A 22,214-nucleotide genomic window follows, 5' to 3' on the forward strand; every position below is an offset into this window, starting at 1 on the left:
GTCACACATTTGGACTTGCATCTGATACTCTCCACCGCACGTGTGCCCATCCTATCCAGCTTCTTTCTCTCAGCGGCCCTCTCTCGTAGTCCGTTGCCAGCTAGCACCGCGACCTTCTCTCCAACACCACAACCAGCACCTTTTCTCCCCCGTCTCACCCCCTCTCCACCGCCTCCACCATGGGTTCCAGCCTCAGCCGGGCCATGGGCAAAATCTTTGGCAACAAAGAAATGCGCATCCTCATGCTCGGTCTCGACGCAGCCGGTAAAACCACCATCCTCTACAAACTCAAACTCAACCAGTCCGTCACCACCATCCCCACCGTCGGATTCAACGTCGAGACCGTCCAATACAAGAACGTCAAGTTCAACGTCTGGGACGTAGGTGGACAGGACAAGATCCGTCCGCTCTGGAGACACTACTACACCGGAACCCAGGGACTCGTGTTCGTTGTGGACAGTCAAGATCGAGACCGAATCGACGAAGCGAGACAGGAATTGCATAGGATCATCGGTGATAGGGAGATGAAGGATTGCCTGCTGTTGGTGTTTGCGAATAAACAGGATTTGCCCGGTGCAATGAGTCCGGCCGAGGTGACGGAGAAGTTGGGCTTGCATAGGATGAGGGATAGGAGCTGGTTCGTACATCCCAGTTGCGCTACTAGCGGTGAAGGGTTGTATGAGGGTTTGAGTTGGTTGTCCCAGAACGTATCGACGACAAAGACGTAGTTTCTTGCTGTTAATCTGATGCAGACAACGGGACACACATACCATACACGATTCTGTCCTTTCCCACCTACTCCCTGCATTGTCTCTTGTGGCTCGATACTGTTAATCTCATCAATACCCTCCCTGGTCTTGCTCTCTTATACACACCGCAATGTGTTCTGCGGTCAGAATGTGTGATCGCCCGTGCGTTCTTTGTTTCGAGCTGACAAATGCGCATCCCGTCTCACGCATGTTCACGCTCCAAGAAGGTCGTCTCGAGACGTCCTCCTCCAACCACTCCAAAGCTCATATCACCGCCCATCGAACTCACACTCACACGTGGACACCTCGAAACCTTGTGAAAAGAGTGATGCAATTGACATTCCAAATCCTACTCTTCAAGCGCGGCTGGAGCTGCTGACAGTCGAGGTTGCTCCCGAAGCTCTCCCACCCGAAGCACTACGACTGTTCCTGCTGCTGCTGGCGCTGCTACTGCTACTACTGCTAGTGCTGCCGCTGTTGCCGCCTACACGAAGACCTAGCCAATTCGCCCAACCTTGCAGACTGTAATCCGCTGTCGCTGCTGTCGACGATGCACTGCCCGTGCTGGCACCGCTGCGGCTGTTCCGCGCCGTGTTCTGCCTCAACATTCGTTCGTATTCGGCTTCTGACAATCCACCACCGTAGCCGCTGCCGTAAGCGCCGTATCCACTGCCACCCACGTTGGGACTTGGCTGCGGCGACGGGTTGTTGTGATTGATGGGCTGCAAAAGTCCACGATCGCTCAGCATGCCGAGCACCGCGTTGGCCAGCTGGTGAGTCCTACCTGAACCGCGACGTGCTTGATGGTGCGAGGCTGACGTGCCACCCAAAGAGCCATGCTCCACCGCTGCTGCGTAGGAAGGCGGGGAATGGTTCGACGTGGCAGGTGGCGGAAGCGCATCTGCAGACGAAGCAGGTGATGCAGGAAAGTACGAATCTTGGACTGCACCCGCATGACCATTGCTTCCTCGCGTTGACGTATCAGAGAGCGAGTGAAGCGAAATGTCGAGGCGATGCGGTGTTGGTGGGTTGGGAGGGCTGCCGTCGGACGAATCGTCTCGCTCTAAAGCCCTGCTCGTAGGACGCGGTGCGTCGAGCGCTGCACGGTTGGGGTGCAACGAGGATGTGCGCACAGGCGCCGGCGAGAGTGTGCTTGCTTGGCTTGGCAGCCGATTGTGCGATTGAGAAGGGGATCGCTCTTCGTAGGGCGAGATGGGTGGAGGCGGCGATTCGGACCTCGGAGCAGGAGCAGAAGAGGACGCCTGACCGTTGGCATCAGCCGAGCTACCCTGACCACTCTCCATCAGAATGGTACCACGTTCCTGACCGTAGGCTGGTGGAGGAGCGAGCGTCCCCACCATGGGAGCCAGACCCCATTTCTTGACGTTGGCCTCGATGAAGACAAAGCCGGCCTGTCCAAGGTTGACATGGACCTCGCAGGCACCATCAGCTCCGACCGTTGGGAACAGATTGTAGCGATTGAGACCGATAAAGGCGTCTTCGAGTCGCTTGCCGTTGCGAGTGAAAAACACGGTGCCCGTTCTTGGACGATAGCCGATGCCGATGACATCGCCTTGACCGTAAGCGGGACCGTATGATTGTGCTGCGAAAGGATAGTTGTGACATTTGAAGCCGTCGCTGGAAAAGTAGCCAATCGAGTATTTGGACCAACCAGGCAAACGGAACTGCGGATATGGCTTTGTGGTAAGACCGACGGCGACGTTGGTGGTGTCAGGCTTGTTGAACATCTTGACCTCCCAGTAGTAGACCTCGTTGATCTTAGGAAGGGGCAAGTTGCTCTGGACGCAGACGCCTCCACCCTCTTGTGGAGCCATACCTTCGCCATCTGCGATGAAGGTGATCTCGGTCCTAGCCTCGACAAAGACGGAAGGGTTGCTCTCGTAATCTGGATCGAAGGACCATGCGCTGACGCCCTTCTCTTGGATGCTGAGGAATTGGCTGAGGGTGATGTCGGTGGACTGAGTGCCTGGTGGATAGGCGAGGATCCAGTCCTTGGCACGGCGATAGCCACGCTGAATGGGATCTTCTACGGTCTCGAGCCAGCGCTGCTCGATGCCATCCAGTCCACCCGTACCTTCGAGCTCTTCCTCGCGACCAACGTCGAGCGGGCCATCTGAATCACCGAGTGAGATGCGGGCCCTGCGTCGAACGACAATGACGAGGATGATGAAGAGAAGTAGGAGAAAGAGCAGAGTGGAGAGGAGGATGAGAAGAGGAAGCAGAAGCGCAAGCGTATCATCTGCGGTGGGCGGTCGCTGATACACGGGCTCATCTGGAATGTGGATAACGTCGAATGGTTTCACGGTTGGGCTGGGATCCTGTGCGTGGCCAATGGACTTGAGTTGCTGGTTAAACAGGCGTTCACCCGACATGCCGAATGGACGCTTGAAGCGTGGCTTTGAGGCGGGGAGGACGGGATCGAAAGCATCGTCGGCGTCGCGATCGTTGTCTGTGAAGGTGAGAAGGGCATCCATGTCGAGGACAGACTGACGGAAAGCGTATGTGCTGTCAGTGCCAGAGCGGGAGCCAGTGCCGGCTTGGGGCTGTGAGTTGGACCGTGAAGAGGAGAAAAGCGAGTTGGAGGAGGAGCCTATTGGCGATGATGCTGAGAATGACGAAGAGTCGTGTGCAGACCGCGGCGGGGCGGAATCGTCTTTGCGAGCGTTCTGCATGGTGCGCTACGAGACCAATGTGGATGAAGTGGCTGCTGTTACGCTGGGCCGTCAACGAGGCGCAAGCATCGCCATGCCCTCAATGACAGTACGGGAGTGCAAACGTAGCTGAACGATGAGCAGTAGGGAAGGGGTGTGAGGTTGCTGGTGCCAGGCGATGTCAACTCCGAGGGACGACAAGGGCAAGATTGCGCTGAATTTCAAGGAGTATGCGATAGCGGTCGAAGAGAAGCACCAGACGACGCCAGCTTGATTGAGATGATGGTAGAGGCAAAGATATCGAGGTGACAGTGTCAAGATGGACGAGGGCGAGGTGTGTAATCTATCTGTGCCGTCGCCGTGCCGCCATGTTGGGTTTCGCTTGTCTGATAGCCTAAGTCGAGCGACACGAGTTGCACTGCAGTGCTGTGCAGTTGGGAGTGTCGTAGCCACTTCGGCAAATGCCAAACAAAGTCAAGGCTTCAGAGCAGTCAACTCACTCAAAGCCCAATTTCCGCTGATTATTACGCTCAACTTGGCTGATGCGGGGAGCATCCAGAACATCATAAAATCCGAGGCTGCAGACTGCAGTTACTCAATTCTCGGCTGTGCCGCTGCTGCCTTGCGGGCTCAGCGGCTGCCAGATGCAACCGCGAGGCTGCCCGATCCGGCGTGGGATCGATCCTCCTTTTTCGCATTCTGCAATCTTGAATGCGTGAGCCTGACTCAGCAACTCCTCCTCGTCTTCCTCCTCCTCCACCATCCTCGTCGGAGCTCTTCCTCAACATCGTCCATATCACCGCAAGCAGCTCTCGGCAGCTCAGACAAACACAGGGAAGCGTATAGCTGGCTGACCTCACCAATTTGCTATCATCGGACTCCCAGAGCGTCTCATTCTAACGATCCATCCGCGTAAACGATCCCTCGCGACGCGCCGCTATCCCACATTTTCTCAGCACTCCGACGCCGCGACTCTGTGACGATTGCTCGATTTCCACTTCGGACCGATATTCAACATCGCCAATAGTGAAGTGCTTCTCATTCAAGATGGACGCCAAGGCCGCTGCTCAGCAGCAGCAACAACAAGATGCGGCCGCCGACGATTTCAATTGTAAGTGGCCTTTCGGTATGACAGCGCATGACTAAGCAGGACCCTCTCTCATCGACCTCTCCTTCCCCACCTTCGAACATACTGCAAACAGCTTCGGAGTACACGCACAGCAACCTCGATCCCCACATTTCCAACGCGTCCGAAAGTGCGCCACCAGCAGCAGAGGCAGCGCCTGCCGAAGCGGCAGTTCAAGATGCCGACCATGCTCACGCCATGGAAGCGGTCATGCAGCTGGCGCAAGCCGCTTCCCAGCAGCAGTACGACCAACAGCACAGCGCCGACAGCGATGCAATGGAGCAAGAGCATCAGCAACATGGCCACGTCGAAAATCCTCATGTGCACCACGATAGCTTGCCCGTCAACAATGGCGAGGATTCCGCGGGTGGAGAAAAGAGAGGAAGCAAGAGGCGGTCTTCACTGCACGCTTCTCCTACCGCTGCTGGAAGGGGAAGAAGGGGTTCCAAAGCAGCGAGGAACGATGACGATCACGATGTAGCAGAAGCAGCTGCCGCAGCGGCGGTGGCTGCCGCACAGAACGGTGACAACCTCCCCTTCCCCGAATCCTGGTCCGACGGCAACCTCCCCGCCGAAATCCAAAAAGCCTACCAACAGCATCTCGCCCAAGCCCAAGCGAACCTCTCCTCCACTCCCCCCGCCACCGAAGAATCTCCCGCCACCGCCGCCAACGCATCCTCACCGAGCTTCAAACCCACCCGTCAGCTCTCCACCTCCAAGCGCGCCGCACAGAACCGGGCCGCCCAACGCGCCTTCCGCGAACGTCGCGACAAGTACGTCAAGGTCCTCGAGTCCAAAGCCGCGCGTCTAGAGGTGGCCATCAACGTGGCCACCGAGTGCAAGCGTCGGTACGCCGAGACGTTGCAGACTATCGACGGGTTGAGGCAGGACAACCACACCTTGAGGGTCGCGCTCGCTGCGTTGAGCGGAAGCAATGTCGAAGGTCAGGCTCCGCCAGCCAGCAAGGCGGATGATCTGTTGGCAGCGTTGCCCGAGATACCGCAGTTGACCACCGACGAGGAGGAGAGTGTTCTGCAGGGTCAGGCGTCGGGTCAGCAGAGTTTGGATAGCTTGAGCGCGGTCGCCGCGGCTGCGGCTGCGGCGGTGGATGGCAGTGCGAGCGATGCGGGGAGAGTGGCTGAGGAGACGGGCGGGGATCAGCCCGAGTCACAAGAGGCGGTCTCATCGAAGGGCACAGAGTCGAGCGTCGCACTGCCACAACCACCGTCTGCTTCAGCCGCCAGCCCGTCCACTGCGACGGCTGCCCCCAGTGCTCAATGAACACGCTTCACCAGGATAACGCAACGCCACCTTCCCTGCCGCAAAAGTCTGAGCTGCAGCGCCGGGACAAGCAAACATGATCGCACTACGGAAACTTCATCTTCAATATTAATCGCACATTGATGGAGCCAAAAATCTTCTTTGAACGGAGTAACGATCTCTCTGTGTTGCTCCTTCTTGATTCTACCAAGTTCGTGAACGTGCGTCTGTGCAGAATTATACATCAACAAATCGATCCTGATACCTCGTCTGCTTGCAGTAGTTGCAACACAGATCGCCTTGCTTCTTCGTGGTCGACGAGAGCTGGATCTGGGTCGATTCTGCTTTGACTCCGAGTGCGTCCGCTTGTGCATCCCCTCCAGCCGTCGACGTGCTAGGTGGTGGCAGCTTCCACCAGAAAGGCGAGAAGGCAGTCCTGCATCCGACGCAACACTTGCTCTTCTTCCCTTCTCCGTCACCCGTCAGACTCTTGTTGCCTGCAACGGGCGATCCTTCTGCAACCCAACCGCCGAGCAACGAATCGTACCTCTTGGCCCTTCTGAGCAGCGCATATTCTCCTGCACCCGAACCCTCGTTCAGATTCTTGTTGGCCCGCACAAACATCTGCAGGCTCGTCAATCCGCTCTTCTGATCCACCTCTGCCAGATCGTACAGCTTCTTGCTCTTGGCCACCTCCTTGTGGTCCCTACACCACAGCTGAGGCACCATGTGTCCGGTTTCACCTTTGAACGTCAACGTCGGAATGACCTCGCGCCTCGTGCTTTTGACGGGGATGATCTCAAATGCCAGAGTGTAGCCTTGCTGGTTGTGTGCACAGCTGACATGGAACGTCTTCCGACAGTTTGGTTCGGAACAGCTGACGCAAGCGCCGCGAGGCGTGTTGCAGATGCAACACAGCGATTCGTAGCGCCAGGTGGGCAGGTTACCGCACGATTCGACCGTCTTGAGTCGCGTGGTGTCCGAGTAGACCACTTCGGGGATGAAGACCGAACAGAGCACGTGCGCCCAGTTGTTGCATTCGGTAGGCTTGAAGGCGTCGAGCGCACCGAGCGGCGCTTTGATGACGTTGGCGGCGATAGGCGTGGAAGCCGTCTCCCTCTTGACCGCATCTTCAGCAGCGACGGCAGACGCTTTGGGCCGACCCCTCGCCTTGCCCTCACCTCCACCAGCCGCAGCCGCATGCTTCGCCGAGTTGGCCGCCGAGTCCTCCTGCGCCGCGGTCGAGCACAAGATGCATCTCGGCAACAGAGCGGACTCCTGCGTCTGCTCGTTGTTACACGGATCGCACATCCATACGTCCATCTCGATCTCGGCGTCGGTCAGACCGTAGCATCCCTGATGAACGCTGAGCGAACACTGCCTGCACTGCGCCAGCTTCTTCTTGGGCTCGATGCGCTTGCACATGACGCACTTGAGCGGTTCCGGGCGCGGCACCGGTGGCGGAGCCGCAGGTGCTGGACTCGTACCCGGCGTGGAGCCTTTGCCATCGCGCGAGGTGCGAGCAAGTTTGGACGGTGGTGCCACCCCGAGGCCGTCTTCGGAGACGCCAGAGGCGTTGGCGGCTGCGGCCACAGCCGTGTTCGACTTGTTCCGTGTATTGACCGATACGAGGTCAGGGTTGAACGTCTCAGCAGCATACTTGCGCCAGTAGATACCGCAGTTGACGCACAGCACGCGGTTGGCGAGCGAGGCAGGTCCCTTGTACCAAATACGGCTCGAGGTGGTCGAGCACATGGCGCATGCGGTGGCCGGACCAGACGGTGCATCATCACCGTATACCGACAGCGAGGGCGAGACCGCGCGCGACGTGGTAGGCTTGGGAGCCGCTGGCGCAGTGGCGGTCGAGGATGGGCGATTGGCTCCATTCGCTCTGTCCTTCTTCGAGCCAGTTGACGCCGCTTTGACCGGTTGCTGTTGCTGGTGCTGCTGCGACGCTTCGAAGTCAGCCTTGATCCTGGCCATCTTCCAGACGGCGAAGTAGCGCACAATTTCGGCCACTTTCTTGCTAGGAATGAACTTTTTGAGCTGCTTCATGTCCGAGTTGACTTGTGCGATACCCGAATCGAACTGCTTGGCTTCCTTGGACGTCCAGTGGTCGATGCGCAGCTGCTTTGTGGTGCTTGCGGACATGGACATTAGCGCCTGCACCGGATCACCTTCCTTTTCGGTGAACGTCTTGAGAGTGCGATTGAGCAGATCAACATGATGAGGTGGGACTGTCTTGAAGTGCGATTGCACAGCTTGGACGTATGCGTTAAGCACCTGCTCGTTCTCTGGCATAGATGGCAAGAAGATGGCTTCGACGCTCGTATCACCGCCTCGCTCGAATTCGGGATCCTCCGTAGAGAGCGGGATAGGCGCAGCGGCTGGAGTGCTAGTACCCGTGGTAGGAGTGTCGGACCTTTCGGCAGCCTCACGCTTGCGCTTGAAAGGTCGGCCCTTCTTCTTGTGTGAGTTCGTGGGTGGAGCGCTGGGCTGGACTGCGCTCGCTGAAAGCGCTGCTTCTTCGCCTGTTGCCGCTGCGGTTGCTGCGGCCTCATCTTCCTTGATCTTCTCCTTGGTGCGGCAGTGTACGCCGAGACCCGCCTCCTGCTGCTCTTCCCACGTGGGTAGGGACGCCTGGTATTTTGGTCCAAGTCGAGTGGTCGCGATGGGATAGACCGAGTCATGTGGATCAAGCACGTCCATAGCGTTCGTATGCTGACCGAAGTAGCGATAGGGCCAGCGATTGAAGCAACGTGTGCCGCGAATATCGTCGTTCGTCTTTTCGGGCACAGGGCTGCTGTCGGGGGTGTTGCTCGCTGAAACCAGGTCATCACCTCTGCCTGCAGTGCCTCGCCTGATGAGAGACTGTCGAACACGGCCACGCGGCGCGCCACGGCCTCTGTTGGCAACAGCTGTGATCTGATACCTAGGTTGGCTGTTGGACGTGCCGCCATTGGCGCTCGAAGAGGCCGACATGAGCTGTCCTCCCGTGTGTAGAGTGAGCTCGACATCCTGCTCGTGTCGGCGCGAACATGGTGCGCAGGTCCAGCTGTATCCTTTGGCAGGCTTGGAGACGAGTGGTGGGTTGAGGCATTTCATGTGGAAGAACTTCTTGCAAGTGTCGCAGCGAACCGATTCAGGACCTGATGCCCAACGGTGGCAGACGGCGCATCCTCGAAGAGCGTCGGTGAGGTCGTTGATCATGCCGGTCTCGGCGACGACGAAAGAGTAGCGAGTACGCAGCGTGGTGAGCACCTCTGGTGGCGCGTTCTGAACTTTTTCGGTGGGAACGACGTCGTAGAAGCGATGGATGTAGCGGTCGTAGAGCTGGTAGTAGTAGAAATGGTCCTCCTTCTTCTTCCACTGAGTGACGTCCGGCGCGGTGCCTGAGCCTATCAAGTCTCGGTGGCGGACTTCGCAGATGCCACGCACGTTTTCGAGACTGAAGACGTCCGAGTGCATGGTGGCGACGAGTAGGCGAGGATCGTTGGTGCTGCGAAGGCTGATGTCGCGCATGCGGAGGAAGACATTGGCTCTGACTTGCAGCGTGCCGGATGAGCTTGCGAGCGCTGCTGCACCACTGCGGGAGGAAGCTGCGGTGACAAACTCCATGACTCGAGCGACCATGTACGGCTCGCCGGCGCCTGGTGCCCATGCGGGTGAGAGATAGATGTGGTCGTTGATGCCGATCATCTTTCCGTCTCTAATGGCAACGCGGGTGACGGGAGCTGCCGACTTGGCTGCCGAGACGGAGGGAGCCGTGGCATCTAGAAGGGCCTGTTGTTGCTGCTGTTGTTGTAGACCAGACTTGGAGGCGGTCAAACCCGTCGGAGCAAGCGAAGAGGTTGCCATGTTGGCAAAAGTCTCGGAAGAGCCGACACTTACGGATCCTGATGGAGCGACGAGCCCACGAAACGGATCCCGCAGCAGCACAAGGGCCCAGCAGTCAACAAAGGAAGAGCCGGCTCTTGTTCTGAGCAATCGGAACGCTTCCGATATGAGTCAGGGAAGGACAAGAGACCGAGCTGGAAATCTGACAGGAGGACCTGCGGACCGGAGCCTCGTCTGGGAGCGTGAGCGGCAGCCAGCACCAGAGCGTGGTGAGCTCTGCTGATGCTACGCCAGCTGTTCTAGGGCAAAGCAATGTTGTGAAATTGATGGAACATCAATGATGCGGGAGTCTGGTGCTGAGAGTCGACGGTCGCAAGTGCAAGGGCGGGAAAGAAGAAAAAATGGGACGGCGCAGCCACGTACCAGAGACCCTGAAATGCTGCTAGAAGAGTGCGCAAAAGGGCAGAAAGAGTGCCGAAGGTGAAAGCATGTAGGGCAGACCGCGGAAGATGTCGATCACGAGCGGTGCCGGTAAGGAGATGGTCAGCAGAGAGGAGAGGGAAGAAAATGGTGAGAGGGGGGGACGGAGGATTTAGGCGGTGCCGGAGGGAGAGTGCGGAAGGGAGAACGATGATGACGGTTTCGACGTTTCGCGCAGAGATGCAGGCGCAAATTATTAGTGGAAGGGCAGATTAAGGTGGGAAAGGGGAAAAAATAACCCAACCAACGCCGTCGCCGTCGCATGAGTTAGCCAAAGGAACGGGCGCACAGAGGATCGTGAAAATAGGCGTCAGTCGTCTGGATCAGCTAGAATGCGCAGCAGCGAAACGTGCGGCTCGATAGGTCGTGGCCATGAGAGCGAAGATGTGCGGAAGACTGCGCTTGCCAGTCGGGTGGTTCAGGATGGGGAGTTAGGGAATGGTGTGATGGCCTCGACAGAGCCTGCGATCTGGCAGACACAGCAGAGCCGGCACAAAGCAGACAGGAAACGGCTCGTCTGCGCTGAAAGCCAATGTGGTCAAGAAAGAGAGGCGCCAACGAAAGAGGGAGGGCGCCAAAACAAGTGTATGGTGCGAGGCACGTTTGCGAGAGTGACCGGGTAGGACAGGACACGAGCTACACGAGGGTCTCGCACCTGAAACAACAAGCCGCCGAGTGACCTCAGTGATAAGTTCGGTGCGTGATGGCAGCCAAGCTACAGCGTCTGAGCCCCGCATGACGAGGGCAGGTATGGGCAGGCGGCACATCTTGAATCAGAGCAACGAGGCATCGCTCCCTGTTCTTCCTGGCAAGGCGGAACCGGCGCATCGCCCTGGAAACACCATCGGTGGGAAGGCACGGGCGGACATATGGAAGCAGATCATAGCAGAAACGGGCGAGCAAACGGGGGAGCACACAAACCTCAAATGGGAGTGGAGTCGAGGGGTGAATGGAGCCTGACGTACCTGTGTGCAAAGATAGTTGCCCTTTATGGACGAATCGGAGGCGGATGAAATGCTGTGAGGGATGATGGGGGGTCGGGATGATGGTAGACTGCGCCCGAGAGTGAAGAGTTGGGTGAAAGATGAGGATGGGAACAGCCAGCAAGCGGTGCGTTACGTTACGGTTGCGTTTTGGAGGTTGCGTGAGAGAGCGGATGCGGGAAGGGTTTCTTTCTCTCTGAGACCGGTAACAGACAGTGGCGGTGATAGGTGCTGGGCCGAAGAATAGAGTGTGCGGGTAGGCCGTGGAAGCAAGCTTGACACAGGTACGCTTTGTTCTCAGACAAGATTCTGTCTGATTGATTTTGACACGAAAGACACGCGGCATTAAAGACACAAAGTCATCTCAAACACAGAGACAGGACAGCCGGCCAGCCAGCCAGTCATGCGCAGGCAGGAATATTTTTTTGACACGCCAACTTCCGAATTCGCAGTTCGATCGAGTCGAGGAGCACCACATTGGCACGAACCGTCCACAAGCTGCATTTTGGGACGCATGTTCGTACGACCTGACCATCAAGCTACGCTCAGCGCTTTAAAAGGGCTCTCCATGAGACCGCCTCAATGGCCACTGTACACGAGGGCTTTGGAGCTCAGATTGGGTATGAGCCTTCGCGAACAGGGGAGCCCCTTGCCCGTAGAAACTGCAAGACATCTTCGCGAAAGCTCGTACATATTGCTCTACATAGATCCATTTCGAGTGTAGGATGTTCATGCTATCCAGAGCAGCCATATTAGGCGCTCATTTCAGAATAGGGGCTCTTCAAGTCGGGGCGTCAGAACCGGAGAAGGGAGTAGGAGGCCACACACGACATCAGGCGCCACTTCCGAAGGACGTCCGGGTTCCCCTTACTTCGGGTCGTTCGCGGATGATTGAGCTTAAGGCTAGTGCAGGCATCGTCTGTGAAGGAACTGGGAACGTTCTGTGCCGCGAAGCAAAGATGACGTTAGGTGCTGAATCAGAAGCCCTTGTCCACAACGAGCCGAAACGTAGTGGATCAAGTGAACGGCACATCCAGAACAATCGGTCGCCTCTTGCTTCGTGTGACCACTGAGCCTCAGTACGAGCGTATCGCCCCTTCTCGGAAAGTGGTTGGAAAGGGAAGTCAGGAACGTTTCGAGCGGTAGAGAGAAGGCCGAAGACCTGGTTGCGTGGGACGGATGGTCGACACGACACCCTACCCCATCATCAAGCGCTTATAGAAAACCTCCCTTCGCTGGCGAGTGCACCAAGACAGAGCGTGTCTTGCTCGTAATACTCTTGACGCTGTATTGCGAGGGGTGAGCATGATGCGACGACAGGCGGTCAAGTTTGTATGCGCCAATCGCCATCAAGAGGGAGGATTGGCGGATAACAAAGGGGCTGACGGCGATGGGTCCAATTTGGCGCTGGTGGACATTTTTTCCCTGTCTGCCTTCTTGTTTGGCCTCTCGGCTGTCATGCAGACAGGGCCGATAGGGAGGAACACAGCGCTAGCCCCCGTCCTCTTTCCGCAATTTCAATTTGGAGAAGTATTTATTTATTTTAAGGAAATTATACAAACAAAGAATAGGACCTATCAGAGACCGCTGATCTCGGTCATTGGAAGTGTTGCGGATCAGACTCGGGTGGCGGTCGAGAAAGACTCTCATCGTGTGGGCTTGGCCGACTCGATAGCGCTGTACCAATACGGTTCTTGAGGTTCGTGCTTGCGTCCTTTGTGAAGTGCTTCGGAAGTCAGCCTTCGCTGTGGCAGACGCTGACAATAGGCAGTGTGAGACAAGCCGCTCATTCAATTTCTTCCAGATATTTTTATGTGAGACCTACGAGCCTAACACGTTGTAACCGATCTTGGACCGATAGACAGCCCGCGACATAGCCGATGCGATCCACCAATCGTCAGTCCTCTTCCCCTTCACAGCATTGAGCTTGAGGCAAGACAACGAAGACTCTGGATGATTTCCCTCTCATATGTCACAGAGCGATGCTGGACTGAACGAACAACTGACCACCAATGGTGGTGGAACATTCTCCAAATAGCAAAATCGACATTGCTATTTCACCATGATGACGGCTGAAAATGTGGAGAAAAGCGGGCAGCCTCTGCTCAAGTGCCCTGTCCAGAGCGAGTCGAGGGTCGCATGTGACAAGATGCAGAGGCGTGCGTGCATGCATCAACTCTGCTCTGCGCTGACGGCCTGCGCCTCTCTCTGTCTGGATACTGTAAGTCGCTCGACCCTCGACGTTCGATATTGATATGGACCCATTGCATCATCCGAAAGGACTCTGGACCACCACTCCTCCTCCCACTGTCACTTCACCAGGTCATCGCAATCCCTCTCGACCAGCTCAACTCAGCTCGATCTTGCTCAGCGCTCCCTGCCCAATGAACCCTCACTCTGCGTCATAGCCATCATCACGGATTGGGTGCCCACACTGCGCGCCCGCCCCCTCCTCTCACACTCGCCATCATGGCACGCGGCGTCGATCATATCGATTCGGATCCCGAGATCATCCAGGCTCGCGTCAACATCCACCATCTTCAATTGCGCGATCTCCTTCAGCACACCGGCGTCAAGGACAAGGTCCTCTTTGTTAGCCGTCTCCAGGTCGAGCAAGCTGACTTCACCAGCCACAAGCCAACAGCCACCTACTGCACGCTCGACTTCCAGCCCAATTGTCTCACCACTGGCTGCGGTCTTCTCGCTGCTGGTGGTCAGCACGGAGAACTAGCACTGCGTCCTCTACACTCCCCTTCCTCTTCTGCTCCTCAGCTCCAGCTCGACCAGTCATACGTAGAGAGGCCACCTGCACCTTGGCTGCTACGCACTCCTACAGGAGGTTCCATCAACAATGCTATCACGATTCAGCCCGATCTCAATCGCCCTTCCAGCAGCTCACATGCCTGTACCTCACCGCCCACTGCATCTGCTTCCACACGCTCTTCCAAAGACGTAGTCGATGCATATCCAACACACTCCTACTCTCCTTGGGCCAGGGATGAGCCGTCTTCATTTGCATCTTCATCCAACGTCGTCAGGCCAGGTTTGCTCTTTGGCGACGAGGAGATGGAAGCCGAACTCTCCGAAAGCGTCTTTGAGGAGCTGGCAGCGGCGTATGGCTTCGATCCTAGCACCGCCAATCGCTCCTCTCGATGGCGTCGCTCTCCGCAAGGACGCGCCAGCGTCTCCGCAATCACCAACAGCAGCCCGACAGACCCCATTGTCGCACCTATCAAAGTCATGGTTTCAAACAACGACCAATCTATCAAGCTTTACAAGCTTCGTCCGCCCAAGTCGACCCCAGGAGCCGGCGGCCGCATCGAATCCGGCTTGCCTGGTCTATCCCGCAATACCACGCTCCAGTTCCCCACTGCGATTAACCACTCATCCCTCTCACCCGATCAACGTACGCTCATCGCCGTGGGCGACACACCTGAGGTGTTCATCCATTCCGTCTCCCGATCGGGCGAACACGTCAAGATAGCCACCTACAGCGCTTCGAGCGATGCATGCTTCTCCACCACCTGGTCACCTGATGGCTCCAAGTTCGCCGTGGCCAGTCAAGACGGTGTCGTGTCGGTGTGGGACGTACGCAGCAGCCGACGGCTGGCAGCGGTCAGCACGAGTCAGGCGAGTTCCGGCAGTGGAGCGGCGAGGGTGGCCAAGTTTTCACCTTGCGGGAGGTTTTTGGCGTTCACAGAGCACAGGAACTTCTGGGGCGTGACGGATACGGTGACGTTTTCAGAGACGCAGAGGGTCAACGCTCCAACTGCTCCGAGGGATGCCGCGTGTAGTCCTACGGGCAGCAGCAGTGTCGTTGGAGAAGGATGGATCGAGAGACGTCTGGCAGCAGACGAGAGGTTCAGAATGGTTACTGGAGGAGAAGAGTCAATCGCGAGAGATCGAGAGAGGAGAAGTATGATCCACGCCACCTTCATGAGGGAGTGGAATCGTGCCATCAACCTCGTCGATCGCAACTCGGAAACCAACTCCAGCAGCACCACCCCTTCTACGAGAGGTTCCAACTACTTCCCCGACTGGCTCAGCAATCCTACCTCGACCACCTCGACCACCTCAAGCACACGACGAGAGGATCTGCTGACCGCAGCACTCACACAACCTCTACCGTCCAGCTATCGTTCCGAAACGGGCCACTCCCACTCGATCAACATCAGCGGTCTGTGTTGGGATCCAGATGCAGAACACGTTTACGTCTCGACCGAACGCGTCATTGCCAAATACAACGTCAACGATACCCGTCTGGCCAGCGCCAACGCTGGTCTTCTGTGAACCACCCTTCTCCCTTCCTCGAAGTTTCCACATCGTCTGCATCCCATTGCAGCTCACGCTCCGCGCATCGCAATCAACCTTCAGCTCCATCCACACATCTCGCAATCGCAATCGCATCTCGTTCATACAATCTTGATATCTGCGAAATGCTTGCAAATTGCACCGAGAACAACCGTACTAGAGTGAGTCAGAATATGCTTTTTAAAAGTACAATGAGATGGAGACGAATGCTATGAGAGAGACCATGTTTGTGCTTGTTGATTAGACGTTTTGGAAGGATCAAGGAACTAGTAGCGAATGAAGAGAGGGTCGACGTAGTGTGCTTCTGCGTTGTTGAAAGGCGCTGCGTGAGGGGCGGTTGCGTTTGCATAGTGGTGACCGCCGTGCATGGGGTTCGGCTTGTAGCCGTGTGCGTGGTGCTGGTGGTGGAAGGGGGAGAATGCATCGATGGGTGGTGTGGGGAATGGCATCGTAGCGGACAGAGGCTTGCCGATCTCGACATTGTCCATCTGCCCTTGCTCGTCATTGGTGGGCTGCGTTGGCTGCGTTGGCTGCCAGTGGAAGTAGTCGGATGCGCAAGGCATGTGAACGCCCAAGATACCACGGTCGTAGCCGGCAGCCAGCTGCCAGTAAGCCAAGGCGTGGTTCTTTGCCATCATCCCACCCGAACCTGCGTGCTGCTGTTGCATGACATAGGGTGCCAGCAACGTGTTTGGCGTCGAGACAAGCGGCTCGAACACGCTTCGCGGGCACGGCTGAGCAAAGGGGGGACTGAGACCGTAGTTGCGTGGGCCCGACGTGAACGCCTGCAGCGCTCGGTCTTCGCTGCCCATGTGGCGTCGCTTGGCGCTGCGCTCGGGCGAAGGCGTGGCCGAATAGTAGCACTGGGGTACGCCGAGTGGGCTCGTCTGTGCGTAGCTCCGCTTGCTGCCGGTGCTGAGTTCGGACTGCGCTGCGGTGGTTGGGAAGAGGGCGGCGGGCAACCTCGAGTCAGCAGAGGATGCAGCAGGCGTCGGGTAGCCGGCGCTGTTCATCATTGCTTGCACACTGGCATCAAAGTCGAAGCGGGACGCAGGGGCTGGCGCGGGAGCAGAGGCGTAGACGTGGCTTAGGTGGCTCGTGGCCGTAGCGGCCGACGAGGAGCGAGGTCGAGTGTCGACGGCGAGGTGGTCTGGCGACCAAGATCGCGGTTGAGTGACACGAGAGTTGTGAGCGATGCGGCGAGGTGCGTCGTACATCGAGCCGAGACCAGGTGCCTGGACGGGGGAGAGAAGTGCTGGCTGCCTTGCCGAGTCGCATAGCAGCTGCTGCTGTTGGTGTTGTTGGGCAAATCCTTGCTGGCGGAGAGCAGCCTGGCGCACCTTTTCGGCTTCGTGGGCGCCGAGAGCGAGCTGACGACGTTCGGCGAGAATCTCAAGGGTGCCGATCCAGCTGCGGAAGTCGACGTCGGAAGCGTGGATGTTGGAAGAGAGGCCAAGCCAGAACTCGATTTCCATCTTTGTGACGTCCTTGAGCTTGAGGCCAGATAGCTCGGACCAGGTCTTATTGGTATAGGTGTGGTCGTCGAGGAACTTGTTGGCAAGCATGAGGGCGGTGACAAACAGGCGAAATTCGCTGCCGTCCTGGCCCCGGAGGCCTGGGTTCTTGGACTTTAACCTGTGGATGTATAGGAGTGCGAGGATGATGACCGACTTGGAGACCTGCGTCGTGTTGAGCATGTTACGGACAAAGTCGGTGAAACGGCGTCGAGGAAAGAGGCGGAGCACACGAGGGTCGTTGGAGCGTTCGCTCGCGCTCGGCCGTGAGCGGGTGGAATCGACAGCAGAGCGTGCATGAGCTTCGACGGCGTTGTGAAGGTCACGTACCGAAAACGAGACGGCCTCAGAGAGGCTGCCGAGGCTCAACTTCTTCGAGTGGCGCCTGTGTGCGGTAGATGATGCGGAAGCGATGGGCGAGCTAGATACGGATAGACGGCTTGGACGAGAGGCGGGGCTAGAGGCGGTTGAAAGCGAATAGGTGGGTTCGTGGTTGTCGATGCCGCTGAACCAGATGTAGCACACCATCTGTGCGCACCAGTCGCTGACCGAGGAGGAAGACTTGAGATCGGCATCGTCATTGCTAGGCTTGGCAGAGGCGACCGCGGTAGCAGCTTCCACCTCTGCGTCCGAGTCCGATGTTGTGGGGAAAGCAACGGCGAAGGGCGCGACTGGCTCCGCTTGCTTCAGTGTTGATGGGACGGCGCCGGGCTGCTTTTGGGAACGCGGCCAGTTCTCCTTACCGTAGTAGACAGCACCGTCACAAGGTAGATCCTTGGAGAAGCCTTGGGATAGCGGCAATGGCGCCTGCGGCTGTGCGATATAGACCATGGTGAGAGGTCGGCAAGGGTGGCAGATCGAATAGGTATCAGAGCTGCTCCAGATGGCCTCGGAACAAAGTGTCGATGGTCGATGAATGCCAGTCTTAGTGCGAGATGCAAGTAGCGAGCATTTGGAACTCAGCAGAAGATCGTGAGGGTCCTGGTGCTGTTGGGAGACGTAAGGCGAGCCTTGGAGGTAATGGTAGGTGGCGTCGTCAGAACTTGGCAGATTCGTGTATGTGTGTGAAGAGTGGCCTAAGCAGGAGACGAGGCTTGGTGCTGCGAAAAGATACAGTTGGCTCTGGTTGCGAACGGTGGAGAGAGACAAAGGCTGGAGCAAAGTAAGAGCGCTTTGATGGCTGAGGGATGTGACCAATGCAAGAAGTGATGAAAGGATCGGGTGCGGGTGATCACAAGGCGTAGAAGAAGGAGAGATGCGGTGCCGTCAAGAGAGCAGCGACGCAAGCAAGGAGAGCGTGGGAGAGAGTCGTAGCCAGAAAGGAAGATGGAGTAGGTGATATGGAAAGTCGGTGATGCTGAGTGGTAGGTGTAGATGAGGATGAGGATGGAGAAGATGAGAAGGTGGGAAGGCTCCGAAAGTCGAAGTGTGTCCAGCACTGCTTTGGATCGAGTCGGATGTCAGAAGGAATATGGTAGGTATGGACTTATTCTACCAGCCGACGAGGAGAGGGGGGCAGACGAGACAGTAAGCAAAAAGCATACAGCGGAAGCGGAAGCGGAACTGCATCAGCAGCAGTAGCAGAGAGAGAAACACTCCGAAAGCCACCAAAACCTGGAAAAGTCACACACACACACAATCCCAACCCACGCACAAACACGCACGCACACGCACACGTCTGTGCCGAGAAGCGGAGCGACAGCGCGTTGCGGGAAATCAAAGTCACTCAACCCAGCCCAACCGACCGACCAACACCCAGCTCCGCTCCTCCGTTCAATCACAATGAATCGAGATGAGAGAGTGGAGGGCGGAGCTGCAACAAAGGCGAGGCGCAACGGGAGAGGAAATTGGGGAAACAATTATGATAAATAAGACTATTAATAAAATACAACAACAACTGAAAGGGAAAGGGAAAGGGAAAGGGGAAGCGGAAGTGCCCGACCACATGCATGTCAGCGGGCTCGCGGGCTCGCAACCAGGACGGGCGGTGTTGCTCCAACTGGTCTCCCACAGATCCAAGAAATTGGGCGAGAAAAGCCAGCCAAGCCTCCAAGGCTTACTTTGTTCGGGAGCGATCGTTGGTACAGCGTGGCTAGTAGTCGGAGCAGCCGGACTCGTTCGAGCGAAAATGAAGAGAGAATGGCGGCCAACATTTCTGGGTGAGACCGCGGCTTACGGATCAGCTGTGCGGGCAAACGGGAGTTGGAAACCTTTTCTTCATTCGAACTAGTTAGAAAGCCACTTTGCGGGCCTCCTCCATCTGGCCGTTTCTTCGAATTTGGTTTAGGAAAAATAGGAAAACCCTATTTACTGTGGGTTTTGGTGGTGCAAAATGCAGAGTGCATGCTTGGCCGTTTCACCCAACGCAGAGCAGCGTGGTGGGATTTGGGTTTCGGCTGCTGACTGTGGACAGCGAAGGGCTCATCGTCGTCACCGCCTCAGATCGAGCCTACTGCTCATGCTCTTTCGAGGCTGATCGGCTTTGGCCAGACTCGATGCTCCGCTGCCGAAGGCCGCCTCAGCTCCTTGCACGGCAGCGTGCAGGAGTAGCAAAGCCCTCGCTGGTGTACTGATACGGCCATCGATCTGCAGATGAATCGTCACGGCTCTCTACGGCGACGGGAACCGAGCCCTATGAAGCAGGGCGCGCCGAGCGACGAGCCAGGGGAAGTGCCGTGCACCGTGGTGCAGAAGTGGTGTGTCAGTCGCAGTCCAAGAAGCAGGAGGAAAGAACAATGGGGCTAGGCGATTTTCAACGTTGGCCGGGCAACTGCGACTGCGTAGGCTGTCGTGCACGCATTAGACCGCACAGCAAAAGTGTGTTTCTTCACTGAAGAGTTGTCTCCACGCGAGCTGGATCCTTTCACGGAAAAGCCGATAGACACGCCCATTTTCTAACTCAGAGTTGATCAGCATCGTCGTTCACGAGCCTCAAATCATGTCACGAAACGTGCAATTTGGCTCAATGGGGAGTTGTCACTCTGAGCAAAGCAGGTATGCTCGGAAGGCACAGCCGACTACCAACGCGGCACTATCTCGAAGAGCGAGAAAGGCAGGCAGGTCTCGGTAACTTTGTGCCGCACGCGATCTGAACAGGCGTCTCGGACGACGGCAACCTGTGCCGTGCAGCAAATGCGCAGACGCAGCGAATGTACCTGAGAGTCTGCTTAGGCGTAGCCAAACGACTCATGTATTCCCGTGATACACAGGGAGCGGCGGAGTGCAGCACGAGACCCAAAGGCGGCAAGTCAATTGCGGAGCTGCGAAATTTGATCCAAATTGACGATCGCATATGTCAATTCGTGGTCAAAGTGCCGAGGAGCATCAACCTCGAGACAGGGAGACCTATGACCTGTCACAGCCCAAGCCTCCAGACAGCTTGGACACAGTCGAATCGAAGCGAAAAGCCGCTAGACGTGGTTCGTGGATGTGCCTCGCTCGCTTGAGGCCTTTGGCGAGCTCTGACGTGTCGGAGGCCTCCTTTTTGGAACGCCGGCCAGCATCTCAGAACTTGCACCTCTCGACAGAGATGCGTCCCACACCCTCCCCTCCATTGCTTGCCACCTGTCTCTCGCTCCCCAAACCATTCTTGCGCGATATATTGTTTTATAATATATTACTTATTTTCGACATTCGACGTTGGACATGGTCACCAACGACTCAGTCAAACACTCTTGCGCATCTTCGACACCCGAAGTGAATGCCACATTTTCTGCTGCAGCCGAGGCCTCGTGTGTGACACAAGTTAGGCACTAGGGATTCGTGACGCCAGTTCACATCTTCGCTGACGCCAGCTGCAGTTTCGAGGTGGCAGCCAAGAGTCCGCTCCGTGCTACGTCGCCAGGCTGAGGTCATAATGCACACCTATTCGAGCTTAGTCTAGCTCCTAGTCGAGCATGACCAGCCTGAGCAGCTGCTTTGCAGGCAACGGGGTCGATACGAGCCAAGTCAGGGTGTCGCTTCTTGGTCGAGTGTTGCAAGAGGCAATGGTGCGAGTACATCTCACCCACGTCCTGGAGACCAAACTTGAGCACGCCCGCCCCTTGCATCGTGCCTTGTTCATGCAAACGATCCAAGCTCAGCTGGAAACAGCGCACAACGATGCGTCCTGAGGCATCGTTGGAAGCGCCATGCGAAATTTCTCAGCCCGCCTCCACTAGCCTAGACCTATAGCCGAACTGTGGTACAGTTCCGCAGGACAAAGCGAGATTGCGGCTTCCCGTTCCGTATGCTCCTCACGATCAGCATTGAACCAGCCCGAGCTCCCCAGGCTCGTATCTGTGGCCTCGTCAGACCATTTGAGGTGTTCAATCATTCCCTGCATTGCAGAGAGAAGTCATGGCATTTCATGCTGCTGGGCAGTCAAAAAGGCATGGGTCAAGAGAGGCGCTAAATGGTAAGCGAGAACCCAAAATACCACAGCAGGTGGACCCGCCGTAGATTTGAATCGCAGGAGCTGAGAATGATTTCCATTTGCACTCACCGAAACACTGAAATGGAACACGGCTGCCTCCTCTTTTCGAGGGCAGCGAGACAGGGCCAAGAAAACAAAAGGCATCTACCCAGACGCAAGCGGGAAAACGGCGTCTGATTGTATCCACCTTCGTCGTTCGTCTTTGGTTGCTCGTGGTGTTGTGACGTGGGAGCGTTTCGAGCGATATCGTTACAACCTTCTAGCAACAGACTTGTCCGTACAGGGAGTATCCAGAAGTCACCCACACCAAGTTTGGACGTCTTCAAGGTCTTGCTCGCACACAACCGACCAACATCAGGGGCAACGAGGAGCGGCACCAGGCACAACACCAAGTTGAAATTCCAGTCACTGTTAAGCGAGCAACCACGTACCACCCAATGTGAAACCAAGTGCTGCATGGAGGGTCGCACACGTCTGCACACCATCTGCTATCCTGCAACACAGCGGCCCCTGTCGCAAACAAGCTACCGACCACAGTGCAGTGCACCGTAACTAGCAGCGATGTGGGTCAAACCACTTCTTAGTGCAATAGGCTCGAGTTGCTCGCCTGACTCTTGGCTGAGAATGCAGCGACGACCGCAAGCATCCGCACGCATGTCTCGGAAGAAGCACAGCATGCTGCACAGGTAATCGAGATGTCGACGTGGAGATAATTCGCGGCGAGTGGCCGATTTTGCTACACTGCGTTGCAATTGCATCGTGTGGTGATGTAGGTCCGCGGTGTTCCAAGAACAAGGGATCGCGAATGGTGACTGCTCGGCGAAAAGCTGCAGCTGCGCATCAATTCTCTGCTTTATTTTTGGTCTTC

The 22,214-nt window shown here is 56.8% G+C and overlaps 8 protein-coding genes across 8 annotated transcripts; 4 read left to right on the forward strand and 4 right to left on the reverse strand.

Annotated features, from left to right (window-relative positions):
- Nucleotides 1-179: 179 nt before the first annotated feature.
- PHSY_002920 (potential ADP-ribosylation factor) lies at nt 180-728 on the forward strand (the record flags this gene model as incomplete). The annotated part of the gene is made up of 1 exon (XM_012333542.1): nt 180-728. The coding sequence occupies one exon, from the start codon at nt 180-182 to the stop codon at nt 726-728; it is 549 nt and encodes a 182-aa protein (XP_012188932.1).
- A 377-nt stretch (nt 729-1,105) lies between these two features.
- Nucleotides 1,106-3,442, reverse strand: PHSY_002921 (endosome protein; the record flags this gene model as incomplete). The annotated part of the gene is made up of 1 exon (XM_012333543.1): nt 1,106-3,442. The coding sequence occupies one exon, from the start codon at nt 3,440-3,442 to the stop codon at nt 1,106-1,108; it is 2,337 nt and encodes a 778-aa protein (XP_012188933.1).
- Nucleotides 3,443-4,559: 1,117 nt separating this feature from the next.
- Nucleotides 4,560-5,828, forward strand: PHSY_002922 (hypothetical protein; the record flags this gene model as incomplete). The annotated part of the gene is made up of 1 exon (XM_012333544.1): nt 4,560-5,828. One exon carries the CDS (start codon nt 4,560-4,562, stop codon nt 5,826-5,828), a length of 1,269 nt encoding a protein of 422 aa, XP_012188934.1.
- Nucleotides 5,829-6,044: 216 nt separating this feature from the next.
- PHSY_002923 (potential Snt2p-like DNA binding protein) lies at nt 6,045-9,506 on the reverse strand (the record flags this gene model as incomplete). Its single annotated transcript, XM_012333545.1, has 1 exon — nt 6,045-9,506. One exon carries the CDS (start codon nt 9,504-9,506, stop codon nt 6,045-6,047), a length of 3,462 nt encoding a protein of 1,153 aa, XP_012188935.1.
- Nucleotides 9,507-9,663: 157 nt separating this feature from the next.
- On the forward strand, nt 9,664-12,180 carry PHSY_002924 (respiratory chain complexes assembly protein; the record flags this gene model as incomplete). Its single annotated transcript, XM_012333546.1, has 2 exons — nt 9,664-9,913; nt 11,906-12,180. The coding sequence occupies 2 exons, from the start codon at nt 9,664-9,666 to the stop codon at nt 12,178-12,180; spliced, it is 525 nt and encodes a 174-aa protein (XP_012188936.1).
- A 1,396-nt stretch (nt 12,181-13,576) lies between these two features.
- PHSY_002925 (hypothetical protein) lies at nt 13,577-15,397 on the forward strand (the record flags this gene model as incomplete). Its single annotated transcript, XM_012333547.1, has 1 exon — nt 13,577-15,397. The coding sequence occupies one exon, from the start codon at nt 13,577-13,579 to the stop codon at nt 15,395-15,397; it is 1,821 nt and encodes a 606-aa protein (XP_012188937.1).
- A 287-nt stretch (nt 15,398-15,684) lies between these two features.
- On the reverse strand, nt 15,685-17,763 carry PHSY_002926 (hypothetical protein; the record flags this gene model as incomplete). Its single annotated transcript, XM_012333548.1, has 1 exon — nt 15,685-17,763. The coding sequence occupies one exon, from the start codon at nt 17,761-17,763 to the stop codon at nt 15,685-15,687; it is 2,079 nt and encodes a 692-aa protein (XP_012188938.1).
- A 660-nt stretch (nt 17,764-18,423) lies between these two features.
- On the reverse strand, nt 18,424-21,490 carry PHSY_002927 (hypothetical protein; the record flags this gene model as incomplete). The annotated part of the gene is made up of 3 exons (XM_012333549.1): nt 18,424-18,546; nt 18,993-19,115; nt 21,416-21,490. 3 exons carry the CDS (start codon nt 21,488-21,490, stop codon nt 18,424-18,426), a joined length of 321 nt encoding a protein of 106 aa, XP_012188939.1.
- Between the last annotated feature and the right edge of the window lie 724 nt (nt 21,491-22,214).

Source organism: Pseudozyma hubeiensis, assembly GCF_000403515.1.
Source record: "Pseudozyma hubeiensis SY62 DNA, scaffold: PHS30, whole genome shotgun sequence".
NCBI classification, from domain to species: Eukaryota; Fungi; Basidiomycota; class Ustilaginomycetes; order Ustilaginales; family Ustilaginaceae; genus Pseudozyma; species Pseudozyma hubeiensis.